This window comes from Tasmannia lanceolata, unplaced genomic scaffold, assembly GCF_043159265.1.
Source record: "Tasmannia lanceolata isolate RefF3 unplaced genomic scaffold, GAP_Taslan_0.1 ptg000005l, whole genome shotgun sequence".
Classification (NCBI taxonomy): Eukaryota; Viridiplantae; Streptophyta; class Magnoliopsida; order Canellales; family Winteraceae; genus Tasmannia; species Tasmannia lanceolata.
This window is the reverse complement of record NW_027518682.1, coordinates 1987877-2003739: the sequence shown is the minus strand read 5'-3', so window position 1 is coordinate 2003739 and position 15863 is coordinate 1987877. Positions and strand designations below refer to the sequence as shown.

The window sequence follows — 15863 nt, the reverse complement described above, 5'->3', positions numbered from 1 at the left end:
ATTGTTGTTATAGCTAGAGGTATTGTGGCTGATATAAAGAAATGCCCTGAGTTGACAAATTCATGTATTAGAAATTTTTTCCTACAAGCATGACTGCAGGAACTCACAGCCTTTGCATTCCTCTTTCCTCCATTCCCAAAGTGCCTTTGCTGATTATATCAGATGATATATAACATGCCAAATTGTACTTTTTTTTTTTTTTTTTTAATGAATCGGGTAGAGGTAGAAATAATGAACCAAATTTGCAACCTAGAAATAGGAACGAATGGTAAAACTACATGAGACAGGGTTACATAATTTAGGCATTTAGCTGTCTAAACGGAGGCAATTTGGGAAGAAACACTGTAAATATGATTGAAATAATTCAATTTAATGGGCAGGCGAAGCGGCCCAGTGCACGAGGCTCCCGCCATTGCAGGGTATGAGGAGGGCTAGATGTACACAGCCTTACCCCTGCTTTGCAGAGAAGTTGTTTCCGTTACGTGGTTGAAATACTTCAGGATTCACTTGGGCACTTGTATATCTCTTTTACCTGTTTTTCCAAATACTATTACATAAGGGTGTCAATTTTGGCTCAGGCTCGGAAGCTCGCTTGAGCTCGCTTGAATCCTTAACGAGCTGAGCCCGAGCTAGGCCAGGCTGGCCTGGCTCGTTAAGGATTTAACACACACATACACACACACTAAAAGGGTTGTCCAGGGAGTGAAAGAGGGAGGCAAAATATGTCACTTCTTATTTGGAGCCCCATTTGTTACTTGGACCACCCCCAGTGGTGTAAAAAGAGTAGTCAAATTACACTAGATAGGGCTGTCCAGGGAAGATGAGGGGTGTGAATATATCATTGCCCTTAATATAACCCAAGCTCGGTAAGGCTCACGAGCCGCTCGTGAGCCGGGCCGAGCTCTTGAGCTTAACGAGCCGAGCCGAGCTGGGCCAAGCTCGGCTCAGCTCGGGTCGTTTACACCCCTACTACTACACCACCATTACTATATAATTACAGAGCTTTAACCATCCTAATGGTTTCTTAAATAGAAATAAAAAAAATTATTTACTTAAAACTGTTCTATATACTACTTGCTATAACCGTATTATTATGTATAGAGATTAAAATTTGAGAATTGATTGGAATATTTTGGCATTCTTTTTTAGGTTTGCTGAATCCGACACTAGTAGTATGGATTCGGAGACTCATACCCATACTACTAGCACCCCTGTTTTGGATTCGGACACACATACCCATACTACTAGTACCTGTACTGATGCAACATAGAAAGAGAATATGCAATCTATTTGGGTGGGAATATTTTCTCAACAGGAGACAACCAATTCGATTGATGCTACATCATCAAGTGCTGGGTTAGATTCAATTTTAAAGTGTAAAAGATGTATAGAAGACAGACTCGTCTCAGTCCTGTGTCCTACCTAGGTAAAACATATATTACACTGGAAAATTGATGATATATAATATATAAAGCCGATTCAAACCAAATTGAACAAGAAACTCCTCGGCCATGCATTTTCAGCCATGGGAGGATTCTGAATTCCTGTGTTTTCCTACCCATGAAGTCCACTACTAATTTACAGTGACATAAATGAACCTAAATACATAAAACAGAAGTGTAGGAGATGACCTGAGCCAAAGGGGTGGTGAGTCTAGAAACAAAAGGTCCGCTTCAGACCATCTGCAAGTTGGGCAAGCACCAATTCAAGACTCGATTTCATAATGATAGACATAATGGGGAGGAGACGGTGAGCTTAGTTCGCTCATGGCGGGCGTACTTATATGAGATTGACTCTTGTCTATTCTGACCTCTCCCATTTCCATGTCCTCGAATGACCGGAATATTGGGTGCAAGTATGCATCAGCCAAGTATGCTTTAATGTTGAGGTTTGGTTCCGAAGCTCGCTCCAATGTGTCCTTCGCCATGGCTTCCTGAAATACAAAGAAGAGACTTAAAAAGTAAATTACAGAAAAGAAAACACGAAAAGCGTAAAGATACACATGTAGGGAATGAAATATGCACTCCCTTATTTTAATAATTTAACTACCCGCTTCACTAAACCTTTTGATTAGCTATCAATAGCTTTTGAAGAATTGTAACAGCTTATAGCAGGTTATTAGAAAAGTGTAGAACAAATAGAGTGCCATCACTAAGACAAGGGAGTGTTGATGCCATTTCCCATTATATGTGTATCTATATGTATGTCCATATACCCCACATTTGTATAACATAGAATGCTGGGTACTACTAGTTCCATATCAAACTGACTGGGAAACTGCTAATTCTGAATCCATCAAATATTTTTCTTCAACTGGCAAGAAATGTTTAATTTGAAAAATGAAAATAATGCATACTAGCAAGCTCACCTCTAGAGGATACTTTCCGAATGCAGGTTCAAAGCGACTCTTGCAGTACCGGTGGAACCATATTGTGAGTACAGGCAGAACAAGAAGAAGAGGAGTGGACTTAGCAGCTTTCTTTGTGCTGAGCAGACCAAGCAGAAGAAGATGGGATATTAACAAGCTCGCAATAATGCGGCCATGAACATGTGGCCAAAATGCAGCAACACTTTCATATTCTTGATTGTAGACATTAATAATCTGGAAGATACAATGTAAAGAAGAAAACCCTGAGATAGACTTCCAAATATGTAGTAAAAATTAAGTTTGATATGAAAGTTTGACACTGTTCTTCACATATAGGATTTATATGGAATGCAAGAATTGTAAAGTAGGCAAAGTTATAGGGAAAAAATAAAGGAGTCACATGTTCTTCAAATGTTGAAAATAGAAAAACCACTGGAGATGTGTAAAGCTCAATTTAACACCAACTCAAATGGTTTGGTCCAGTGAGATTCATGAATAATAGATCAGTAAGCCTTCCAAAAATGCATCTGCAAATTGTTTATGCCCATTGTTTTCTTATTTTGCATATTTATCATATTTCACCTAACCTTTATTCCTAATCTTTCACTTCTTTCAAATATTTAACATTCCAAGTCTAAATGTCCATGAATTACCTGAGCCACTGATTAGCTGATTTCAGACACGAGCTTACAGAACTTACCAACAGTAATAACACTCGCAGTTTATAACAATTTCAATATCCGAAGTGCTTAAAAAACATCAACAGCTTTCCACAATGATAACCTTGCAAATATTTGAAAATAGTGCCTTTTCAAGTTGAAAGGAAAGTTTATGGTGGCAATATTTAATGTCTTGTGCCAGTTTGCACCATTAAAGAATGTGGTAACCTTCAACATTTAATTCAAGTATTGGGATGAAAAGAGAAAAAACAGCATTGGGATGATTGCAAACCTGATGACGGTAAACAAGGTATGCCAAACCAAAGAAGACTAGTATAAAAGGAAGAAGGATTGGAGTGATCACAACATAGACAATGCCCAGTAGAAAGTATAACTGGAGTGTTGGGAGAGTCTCTGGGAGGTCAACACTTCCAGGGTCCATTGCCTTCTCTCTATCTCTTTCAGTTTTCACCAAAAAAATGTTTTTCAAATGAAATACGATCAGTGGCTTCAGTCGTAGAATCTCACTAGCAATGCCAGCCCACCCGTCAACCATTATATATGTAATGAAGAACGTAGCTTTCATCGGTATAGATACTCCAATGGTTCTGGGGATCCTGTAGAGAGAGAAAAAGAGTTTCCAGGATTTGTATGTATATGCAAGATCAATTTGGCCCGGTAATAGAGTTGTTCACTGGATGAGAAAATTTCAAATTAATCATGGACTGCTGAGGTTATGCAAGATTGAGTGTAAGAACTTGCAAACTACTATGAGCAAATTACCTTATCAAATACAAAATAAAGATTCGTAGTTTACATGACATACAAGCTACCACACCTCGCATTTTACATGACGCACCAATCATAATTCGGGAAAGTAGATAAAACCACCTTAATTGAACGGTCTCATTCATTTTCTGTGAAATTTCACTTCTAAACTAATCATAATAGCTTAAACATCAAGCAATCCAAATATGGTTTTTGTTTTCTCTTGTCTCATTAAATATGCAAACGACTCCACACAAAATAAAAAATGCATGCATTCACATCAAATAATTTAAAAAAAAAAAAACTAAGCATATTGCATACTAGAGGGCGAGCCTTGGCGCAAAGATAAGGTTGCTCCATTGTGACCTGATGGCCATGGTTCGAGTCACGAAAACAGCCTCTCTGCAGAGCAAGGGTAAGGATGCGTACATCTAGACCTCTCCAGACCCCGCAATGGCGGGAGCCTCATGCACCGGGCCGCCCTTTTTTTAAGCATATTGCATACTGATTTGTATGCTCTTGCACCTACTTAGGAACCGAGGCAAACGAATTTCAGGAAAAAAAATTATTCAAGGCCATAATTCAACAAAATGATTCAAGAGAAGAAGAGGGTCAATCAGGATAAAAAAGTAGACCAGAGAGGGAATGAAAACATCATGTTAATTCCAATTGTGGGCCCTACAAAGCTCCATTCATCAGAAAAGTTGGCAAGATGGGTCATTGTGATTAATGGAAACTAATATTTATTTAATTTTGGCGTAAAGTTTCATTAGGTTTTAGTGAGCCATACGAACAAAAACTTGAATAGTGTTTCCGTCAAATATGGAGTCTAATTTTAGAGTTCTATAATTTTAGAAAATGGTTATGTGGATTTCTTGGAAAGCAAAATGTAAAGGACTTTGGGGCTCTAATATCCTCTTTAGATTCTTACTAGTGATTCAATTGCCAAGTATTTAGCTATTGAGCCTCAAACTTTATGTTAAACAGAAATCAAGCTTAATTGACGTTGATACAAGGGCTTTAAATTGATTGTATATCAATGGCTAGGATTGAACTAGGTTTTTAAGGTGTCTTGGGCATATATTATATTAAGTTTGATGTACTTTTCAAGAGGTCAATGAATAGTTGTGAGTTTCCCCAATTGGGATTTGACTTTTATCCTTCTTTGACCACGTTCTGATCAAATCTATTTTCGCTTTATCTCTCCAAATTTGGTTGTGAAGATCTATTGGATTGTTTGTGTGATCATTCAATTATCTAGGAAATTTTGTACTTTTGATGAGTTCTTAATAATTTTTAACTATGAATAATTTTGTGTGAACATTCAATTATCTAGCAAGTTTTATACTTGCATCATGAGCCATCACTTCTTGAATCAAGAACTTAACATTTTTTTGAAAAATAATCAAGAACTTAACATGAATAATTTTAACTTTCCATTGATGTCTCCTCATTCTAGGTTAGATATTCTCTCTTCTTTAAAATTTGATAACTTTGAACTTCTATAAAGTTCAACTATGAAGAACAATAAGTGAAATACCAAAGATGGCCTCGTTTATACTAAATTGCTCAAAAATATGAAGTGTACTATCTGCAAATAAAAACACGCAATATCAGAAGGTGTGAGACAATTACTGGGTTGGTGATTGATGGAGAAAAGAATGGAGTTGTTGGAAAGCAGTTCCAGTCACTATGCTCCCCAAAAACACATTGACCAACATAAAATAGTAATATTTAGATGCGGTCTTTCTCTCGAGCGATGATAGTGACATATAGCCTTCAACTTTTGACATAACCATCAGAACTGAAGGAAGAATGTATAAAAATATTTTTAAAGCCAGACCGGGGAGGAATCCTTGGAGGAATGATTTGATCACCTTCCTGCATGATATTACAAGCATCCAAAGTCAATACAAATAGAAATGAATGTCAGGCTAGAACAAACATTTGGCTAGAACAAACATTTAACTGATACCTATTCTAAGAGTTAGCTTTGAAAATCTCACCAATAAAATCTTGAACGAGCAATCAAGACTTCAATATTCAATAAACTTAAGCAGAGTAACTAGAGTTGCCCAAATCATGAGTTCATTTTTATAATATAACAAACTAGAAAAGCTACAAGAAACAATGGAAAGCAAAAAATATTCTAGTATCATTGGCACAACCCAAGTCATCCAACGGTCAAGAAATATCTATGGCACTGAACTGATGGGAAGTTCCTAATACAAATTAAGTGATAGAAATCAACACAAAAAATTGTAAGTATGCTACACACAACCGAAATCATTAGTGAAGTCAAATTATTGGATGGGGCATACCACAGTAAAATATACCAAAATGAACAAAGAAAATATAGAAATAATAGAGGTTCTTCAATAAAATGTTGAAATGCAATGAAATAATCAGACATAAAAACCAAATTGATCTAAGCTTTCAGAAATTCCTAAAGATGGTTTCATTTTGAGCTTGTAGAATGCATTTCAATCATAATGATGAATCAACTCTATGCTCCACGGTACACATTCAAACCCAAATATAGAAGTATAGATTCCCAACTAATTTGTCCTGTCATTTTAAATAATCGCTTAGTTTAAAATCTCAAAATTATAAAATTTCTTCTACTTATAAAGCACCTCGGACAGAAAACTTACACTTCGATCACTGGCCTAAGGAAAGGAGCAACTCTTTCTAAACCATCAAGATTTGCAAGTGATTGCACAAAAGCAATGGGTATCATGTAAAAGAACACCAATGCAAACACCGATAGTGATATAACAAGCTTCCGGATGCTGAGAGAAACAAATGGTATTGCAAGATTTTGCCAGTACACATCACGTGGTTCTGGGGCCCAATCCGTTAACCACAGTGTGGGATTCTTGCTTTGCTGTGTCTGTGCACATACAGCGGCCGCCCATCGTGAATCGAATGAAACAAAAGCTACTGGTATAATAGCTTTTGGATCCTTAAGAATCCTCTGACGCTCAGATACAATCTGAAACATGATATAAGAGAATTGTATAAATACTTGTTGGGGCATACTTAATTGATAATCCAAACAAAACAAAAACAAACATATGACATCCATGCCAATCAAACTAAGAAAATGCATCAGTTGTCATAAAAAACTAGGAAGTAGAAACCGAGTATGAACAGCATGTGTTGCCATATGAGTGAAAATGCAAGGTTTTAAATTTCAGTTTCGGTTGCTGCCAAGCAAAACGGATATGTTTTGGCTCCAGTTGGGAATTTGAGTGAAAATCAAATAAAATCATGGAAACGGATGTAAATGATAGAATTTTATGATGTAAGGAAATGCTAGAATAAATACAAATACATACTTAATAACCATTGCATAAGCAATACAATCATCCATAATGGTTTAATAACATCGAACATCTAGTGACATAAGCTGTCGCACATGTCTAATAATTCAGTACACACCACATTTCACATGTAATTTATATAATATGTATACACAATACATACACCACATTTCACATGCAATTCATCTAAATGTAACTATGTAACACATGTAGATACAGTATACCACTAATGCACTTACGATTTGGATCCTGTATGTGTTTCAGTTTCAATAACATTTAGGTGAGAATGGAAACAGAAACATTTTGGTCAATTCGTGTTGGTTTCGGTGGAAATTTAAAACTGTGGGAAAATATAACGCATTTGCATTATAAATCTCCAAAAGTTTACAAAGATATTTATCATCAAGCAACTTGAATATGCCACACAAGATTATCATCTATGCATCTAGAAGACTTACATTTCTCTCAAGCTCATTGATCTTGTGTTTATAGAAGTCAATCGAATCCACCCTTGCACCACAAAGGCCAAGAAATCCATTCTGGAACATGAAAAGAGAACAACCAATAAAATACTCAATAGTTAAGCAACAATCAAAGGCAACTAGATTGTACTGAAATTTGAGTCTGGTTAAAAGTAGGTAAGCTTAGACAAGGATTTTTATCATCATGGAATTGTAAAATGATATACCTTTCTAGTTGGCCTTTTCTCTGGATTCCTTTCTAACTTAAGCTGGTTATAGTCCAGCCAGTTTTGGAGCCTATCCTTCTGCCTCACGAGCTTAGCAAATTTGTTTGCATTGTAGACAGCCTGAAAAATAACAAACATCAATTATCATGAAATCCATACAATTATCCATAGTAAAACAACATATTTATCATGATGATAACTATAGTGACAAGTGACAACAACTGCAGAAAGCTTCCCCTTCCATGTCATGCAAAGAACATTACTATTTTCAACAAATTTAATTACAAGAATGAATACTACCTGGTGACCAATATAATTGTTGGGGTGGTTAGTTTGGAAGAAGTGGTCCACAGTCTCTGACAGTGAGTGGCCTGAAACATGTGGCACATTTCTGACCACTACCTGCAAAAATAACCAGAAACCAAATTAAAATTCTTTGTGAGCTTCAAAATACTCCACAACCGTTGGCTACAATGTTAGAAGTGGGATATCACATTACGGCATAGTCGATACATGAAAGAAGAACTACTCATATTAAAGTGTAGGTCGTGACTCACCAATCATCATCAAAAAATTAAAATAAAAAAATAGGCAGGACTTACTTCTATGCATGCGAGCTTTTATCCTTTTTTCATTATAACATGAATGAATAGTACACCACAGAAATAAGTGCTTCCTTGGTAAATACCTCTTGAACACATAATCGTACCTCAAAGACCATGTTTTGACACCGAGAAACAGATTAAAAGTCACATAACCTCATATCTGAACAGTCTAAGGTAACCAACTGTAACAGGACCATCAAAGACAAGCGCAAAGATGAGGAAGCCCATTGCTAGTGGATTTCTGAATTCAGAGTAGTAGAGTTCTACCAACCAATTTGATCACTCCACAAACTCTTTGCAATCAAACCCGAATTCCTGTGGGTCATAAAAGCTTAAAGGGTCATTTCCATTTCCAATAAAACTAGCTCGAGCACCATACATCCCAAAGCTCCTGAGGAGTTTTACTCCCTGCATTTTTATCGTTCCATGTAGAAGCAAACATTATATGTTACCAGAACATAAATTTGTCAGCTCCAGATGACTTGGAGTTAAAGTTACCAGAGTAAGAAGCAAAACAAATGGCAAAACACGAGTGAGAAATGAAGACCCTAGATAAAGAGGAGGTAGAGACAAGAAATGGAAAATGAAGCAGGAAATGATGGGAGAAGTGCATCATATCCATGGGAAAAGTTGGGGAATGAACAAACGTGCTTTGCAGCACATTACACACGCAATGTGTTTCCTAAGCACTTCTTCGAGGTCATCTAGCATCTTCCCAGACTTCTCCTTGGGTTCCACAGTTTTGGGGAAACTATTATAAAATTCATTTTCGATTAGCTATTATAGGAGAAGTGTTTCTCCACTCTGAAACTGACATCCTTGCTTTCGTGATCATAGCTCTAATAATTGCACACCGTTAGATTAGTATTTCAAGTCACCCTGATCATGTTGTAGACATTCTTAGTGCAATGCACTCAATTTTGCACTCTAGAGACGACAACCAATATATATCAGTTTTCTAAATGAGAGCTCAATGAGTCACTATAGTTCATGGTCATGACATTTTGCTCCCTTCTGCAATAGAGCAATAGTTCACCCATCCACGTTTATTCAGAATATATCTATGATAGTTTCATTTTCCTTTCAGGTTTTTATGCATCCATGATCTGAAAGTAATTCCAAGAAACTCCACTAAACCTCCACTTGTCTCTTCATAGTTTTATGCAGAATCTTTCAGAAAATGGTAAATGCATACTGATGACAGTCAAAGTAAATTTGTGCATAAAGTTATGTCATAATATAATAGTACTCACAAAACATCAATAACAGATCTACTTTATGAAAATGCAAAATAATAGAAGTTTGAAAAGATAAGAGCAACACAACATGAATGGTTTCTCCCAGTAACTAGGGTGCTTAATTTAATTTCAAGAGTGCTATCAAGCTTCAATTTCCATTGAACTCTTACTGTGAATTGATCTACACGGCGATGTTGTGAGGCTAGAAAATGCAACCTCATAAATGCTACTCTATCATATTCCAAGTAGAGCATATAGCAAGTCCATATTGTAAACACGTATGCCATTGATAGGTGGGCCCAAAACCTGAAACAGAAAAATTATTTTCTTAATGCAATGTCCAACATTATCTCCTCTAAAATAAAAAGGAAAAAACAAGGGCAGTGATAAATCGACTTCCAAATATCATAAATCGACTCCCCATGTGTCTTTCTCTCTCTTCTGGGTTAGAGAGAAAGTGGAGAGAGAAAGACAAGTGGGGAGTCGATTTAAGATATTTGGGAGTCGATTTATCACTCCCCAAAAAACAAGTGGTATCGAACACCAGAACAAGCATGAAACAATTATGCAAATGGAAATGTAGGCGTTTAGAATTAGTACACATTACTAAGAGAAGCTGCAGTAATTCATCAGAAGATCTATGTAAAAATTGATTTTTAAGAAAGGAATGTACACCTAAATAGAGTATTGTATACACTCGTCAATTAAAAAAGAATGACCACACTAAAGAGATAAAAAATACGTCGTTGCAGAAAGACAAAAAGTATTTTGAAAGTACAGGAAAAGATATACATGGAATTTACAGTACACAAAGTTAAGGCAAACAACAGAACTATTCCACCCTCAATAACCTGAGAAATAAAGCCACAGCGAGCTTTCAAGTAGGATTTTTCGGTAGGGAGAAGCAACATATGATCTCTTTCAATACTAATTAAATAATATAGTTTGGGTTAGCCTAGAGAAAAGAAGCACTAAGAAAAGTAGTAGAACAAGTAGACCCAAATACTACTGGGAATGATAAATAGATGATATTATCAATGGCATAAATCTGAAACTTATATGTCACAAATGTCGTTCTTGAGAATTTCTCGGCAGAGGAAAATCTCGGATATATTAATTTTTATAAATTTTTTCGGGTTTATATCGGGAAATAAACGGTGAAATTAAAATTATTTAAAAAAATATATAAAAATATTAAATTTAAGAAAAAATATAAAGTAAAAATATCGGGATAATATCGCAATATTATCGGGGTATTTTATGATAAAAATGAAAATATCGCTATATTTTTAAAACTCGGGATTAGTTCGGGATTTTGTCGTTTTATCAAAATCTCACGATAAAAACGCTATATTTTGAAGATATCAGAGATATTTGTGACATAGCTGATGGCCTCATGGCAGTAAAGTAGAAAATGACCTCACGTATCCAAGTTTTTGGCAAACAGAAACTTCTATTTCCTTCTGTGGTTCTGTATCTGGTAAGTAGGTTGGGGTTGGGCCTGGGACATCAAGGTTACATCACACAACATGGCAACCAATGCCAAAAGACAAGTCACCACCAAATAGCTAACCAAATACCTGATGCACTCAAAATCCTACATCCTTTATGGATGAAATTGAAGATGATGGAGATGAATTTTCTGTCATCAACTCTATACAAACAATATTTATCAGAGATCCAAACTTTACAAAAGCCAAACAAATGTGAGACGAACAATAAGGCAAGGCTGATCATGACCTTCGGTGTTAAATTGTGAGTCACTCCCGAGCAGTTCCTAGACACTGTGATACAGTTTGTGAAATTGGCAAGTCAATTGTGAGGCAAGAGAGAACATTTGTAATTAAATTGTAGTAAATTAGGATTATGTGGATATGTGCACCCAGGATACTATCCAGTGTTCTTCTTGCAATAGTATGATGGTGTTTTAATAAACAAGGTAACAGTTTCCATGGCATCATTTTTCAGTTTTCTCTAAGAAATAACCCATATCCTTAAAATATCCTGAGAAGCTGACTTGCAACAAAGTAAACTAACATTAGATATTTTTTCACTAGGCAACAGAATCACATCTCCTTTTCTTACAATCAAGTAAAATTGTAAACAGTTCATTAAGCTATTTTATAAAATGGGCATGTCCTATGAAATTATTCATCCAATCTTCTTATACTAAGACCAGATAAGGATCCAGCTTTAGGAGAAGAAGCATAAGTGATAGGGAAAATCTCTACAAGTACATAGCAATATAAACTTACTTTCAATTGTAAGAAAAACATAAACATAGGGATACTTTGTGGTAAATAAAATATTTCTTCCATTAGTAAGAGAAGTATGAACTTACTTTTGGGACCGAGGTTTAACGTTTGATATTGAAAGCTTATCAATGTCACTGAAAACTAACTCTCTTTTTAGAAAAAATAGTGTTCCACCGGATACGTTGACAGGAATGAGAACCAAGAGTGCTAGGATTGTCATTGGCACAAAAATCTTCAAACTGTCACATGAAATGAATAATCTTTAGATCAATAAACAATAATTATAATTGAAAGAATATTGACATGAACAACTAGACATTAACTTTAACAAACAAAGCTAACTCTGAAGTATAAAAAGATTGTGCCGTAGACATGCAAAGAAAGTAATGTAAGGGATATGTAGAAATGCAGACCACATAGCAAAAGAAGACAGAACAAAAATAAACCAACACTTGCTAGAACTGTTTGTATAGCACTAGGGAAAAAAGCATGCATGTGAAGGGTAACAAAAATAGTGATTCAAAATAGTAAAAACTAAAAAGAGTGAAAATTCAAGATATATAAAGACCTCCCAAGTACCAAATTCTAATCTAAGAGGTAACACAAATAGTGGTTCGAAATAGTAAAAACTAAAGAGCGAAAATTCAAGAGATATAAAGACCTCCCAACTTCTAATCTGACTCGAAAGTAAAACCAGTGCTTAAAAAGTTAAATGTGAACTCGAACTAGGAAATAAGACTTCGGGATATACTTAATGATGCATGCAATAATATCTTGCAAGGCCATCAATATGTGCTTAAAATAGAGGAGGTTTCCCCTCCCTCAATCTCTGACAGCATTTAGCATCGTTAAAGGGTAAAGATTTTCCCATAATGAAAGTAAAGTAACCATTTCTTTTTAAATAAATCATTTCTATTTTTCACAGCTAAAAAAGTAAATAACCATTTACTCTTTTCCTCTTGGAATTGTTTCGAGAAAAAACAGATAAGGATGCAAGAGACATAATCTGCATCACAAATTTTCATCCAATCATGGTTTCCAACACCACAAAACTTTCAAAGATAGCCAATACTCATGTTGAGTTAGACAAGCAATGACAGATCAATCACAAGATCAAAGAGACAGTGCATCCATTAAGGATTGGAATTGTTAATCATTGCCTCATCCGAGTTCCAAGTCAAATCAAGCAAGTTTTTAAACACTGCCTGAAATTACTTGTTGCGGACCTCTTTTCTGATCCCAAACAACTTGCTATCTCAAATCCCATCACATATGAAACCCAAATACATTAACATGTTGGTTAACTTGGTTGTTGATTTCAAGTTCCTTATGTGCCTATGTTGAGCATTGAAGAATGAAGATGCTTTTTCTTATTGAAAGTGAAGCATTAAACTGAAAGTTTCAATTTATTCCACCTTCATTACTATGTCAGAATCATGGAACCTTACAAATAAAGCTGACCATGAAAGATTTACTGCTCAACCCTGGTCAGCAAATGGAAATATAAGGTTAACACATATATAGACATCCTCAATGATATCAAAGAAGTTAGGTTCGTCAATCCCATTCCCACTTTTCCCTCAATCAGTTCCTTTGGGAACCCATATCAGTTCCTGGAGGCTCCAAAGATCAATGAGGTCAATTGGCCACCCCTGATTCTTGATGGTCAAGTTTAACATCAATAAAGCAGTTCGACGAAATCTTATAAAATGTGGGTTTATAGGTCTGTTTCACAGCTCTTAAGGTCAGTTAATCAAATGTTTCGGCTCCAAAGCATCAAATTCTAGAAACACACACTAAAATTTGGTCTCCAATTTTTGGAGTTACCTTTTCAAGGTTCTTCATTTAAGGCCCTGTTTGAAATTTGATAACCAATTGTGGGTCCAAAACTGATTATTGGACTCAAAATTATGTCTAATTTTGAGTCCAATAATCAGCTTTGGACTCAAGTCTGTTCTTAGAATCTGAAACGAACAGGAAAAAAGCAACCAAAGCCGACGCTATCATAAGCTTTGTATTTGAACCAATTATATTCTCTATGTTGATGACCGCTAGGGGATAATCTACATCTTGAAAGGGTTGCTGTTTTGGTTGCATTGAATGGGTCAAGTGTCCCCTGTCTCCCATCTAAGGGTCTATCTCACAGACTTGTTGTAAGGAAATAGAGCTGATGATAGGTTTGTGGTTTCAGATGCTCCTCCCCCATTTGATTCTCCATTAAATATTTTAAAGGGATGCTTCAATGCAGCCCTCTGTCCATTTTGATTACCAATAACTACATCTCTTAGTGTCTGGACTCTGGTTTCCTTTTCTTAAACAGTTTCCTCCTGTATTATTCTGCTTTGTGAGGACCTCTTGTCCTCCTTTTCTCCTTGTTCCTCTTCTTTTCCAACAACAAAGTTTTCAAAAAAATAATAATAATAAATAAGAAGAAGAAGAAGATAAATGGCAAATAGTCTGAATTAAAAATGTTAGCAAACCCACAAGTCTCTGTATTCTACAAATCAAACAGCCCAAATCAGTTACATAAGTAATTTGGAATTTTCAGACAGATAAATTTTCCACAGTAATTCAATAGACACTGAACAGTGAAATACAGTTATGACAACAGAAAAAAAAGAAAAAAAGAAAAAACCATCTGTCTACAAGTATAAAAACCCATAAACTAAATAAAAAGCAAATGTATCCAAGAATATAATTCCATGTCAATCGACAGTCTAACTTAAAAATAGTCAAGTATGAACTAACAATAAAACAATCCCCATCAGCAGCCTTCAAGTTTCAATAATTGAATTGTTCGATAACCAACAGTAGAAAGTAATCAACAAAAAAGACCCGTTTGTTCAAAAATACAAAAATCCATAACCAAATTTTTTTTGGAGAGAGGAAGAAGCGCAGAATTATATTCTCAAAAAAACAATGGACCTTCTGTTCAAAACTACAAAAAAACCATTTGTTCAAAAGAAATGTATCCAAGAATATAATAGACAGTCTAATTTAGAAATAGTCAAGTATGAACTGACAATCAACCAAACCCCACCAGCACTCTGCACTCTTAATAAAACCCATTTGTTCAAAACTACAAAAACCCAAAACCCATTTTTTTAAGAGAGAGACAGAGATGAAGAAGAGCAGAATTTTCCTTACCCGAGTATATAAATCCGGAGATAAACAGCAGAGTCTAGGCCAGCATGCTCAATAAGCTCGCTCTCACTCATCCTCAATGCCCCAGGTATCCAATTCAAGAAAGTAAGGTAAGTCCTAAAATTGAGATTTACAAACTTGCCAACAAGATTCCCAGACCTTCTAGGACTTTTTCTAGACCCAATAATGTACCATTTGGGGAAGTAGACCCTGTCATTAATAGGTTGAAGTCTCAACACAGCAAAAGCCAACAAGAAGGCAAATGCACTTACAATGTTTATGAAAGCAGAAACTCCAATATCTTCAAGAGTAGCCATTAAAATCCAGAAGGAATGGTTTGGAGAATTGGGTTTTCTAAGAAGAAGCTGATAAAGGGGAAGCGTGTGAGATAATGCAAAGGAATAACAGAAGAAGAAAGGAGGGTAGAGTGGGGTAGAGATGAGATGTTTTTTTACATTTCTGCTTTTATAAATTGTCAGTAAAGTTAAAATTAAAAATAGAAAAATGAAAAAGGGTCTGCTGTTCCTACAGCGTATTTTGAGCTTCCCGCTGCAGAAAGCTAATCATGAAAAGTAGAATATCGGCAAAAAAATCGGTTGTCCAGATAAGCGAGAAAGAGGAGAGAGGGAGTAAATGGACCAGGGGTGCAACTTAATCGGGTCAGGCGGGTCGGGTTTTTCAAAACCCTACCCAGTCCCAGAATTATCTCCGGTCTGGTCGGTTTTTTTTTTTTTTTTTTCCAGAAAAAAATCCGAAATTCATAAACCCGACCCTACTCAAGATAGTTTCTCGGGTTGGGTAGGGTCGGTTAG

The 15863-nt window shown here is 35.8% G+C and overlaps 1 protein-coding gene across 1 annotated transcript; it reads right to left on the bottom strand.

The window, feature by feature from the left end:
* Positions 1-1405: 1405 nt before the first annotated feature.
* Positions 1406-15628, bottom strand: LOC143877047 (hyperosmolality-gated Ca2+ permeable channel 1.8-like). Its single transcript, XM_077378773.1, has 11 exons — positions 15055-15628; positions 11994-12146; positions 9823-9958; positions 8110-8211; positions 7810-7929; positions 7580-7660; positions 6450-6790; positions 5431-5676; positions 3320-3644; positions 2369-2602; positions 1406-1933 (listed from the first exon to the last, which is right to left on the bottom strand). Exons 1-11 carry the CDS (start codon positions 15366-15368, stop codon positions 1706-1708), a joined length of 2280 nt encoding a protein of 759 aa, XP_077234888.1. The 5' UTR covers positions 15369-15628; the 3' UTR covers positions 1406-1705.
* Between the last annotated feature and the right edge of the window lie 235 nt (positions 15629-15863).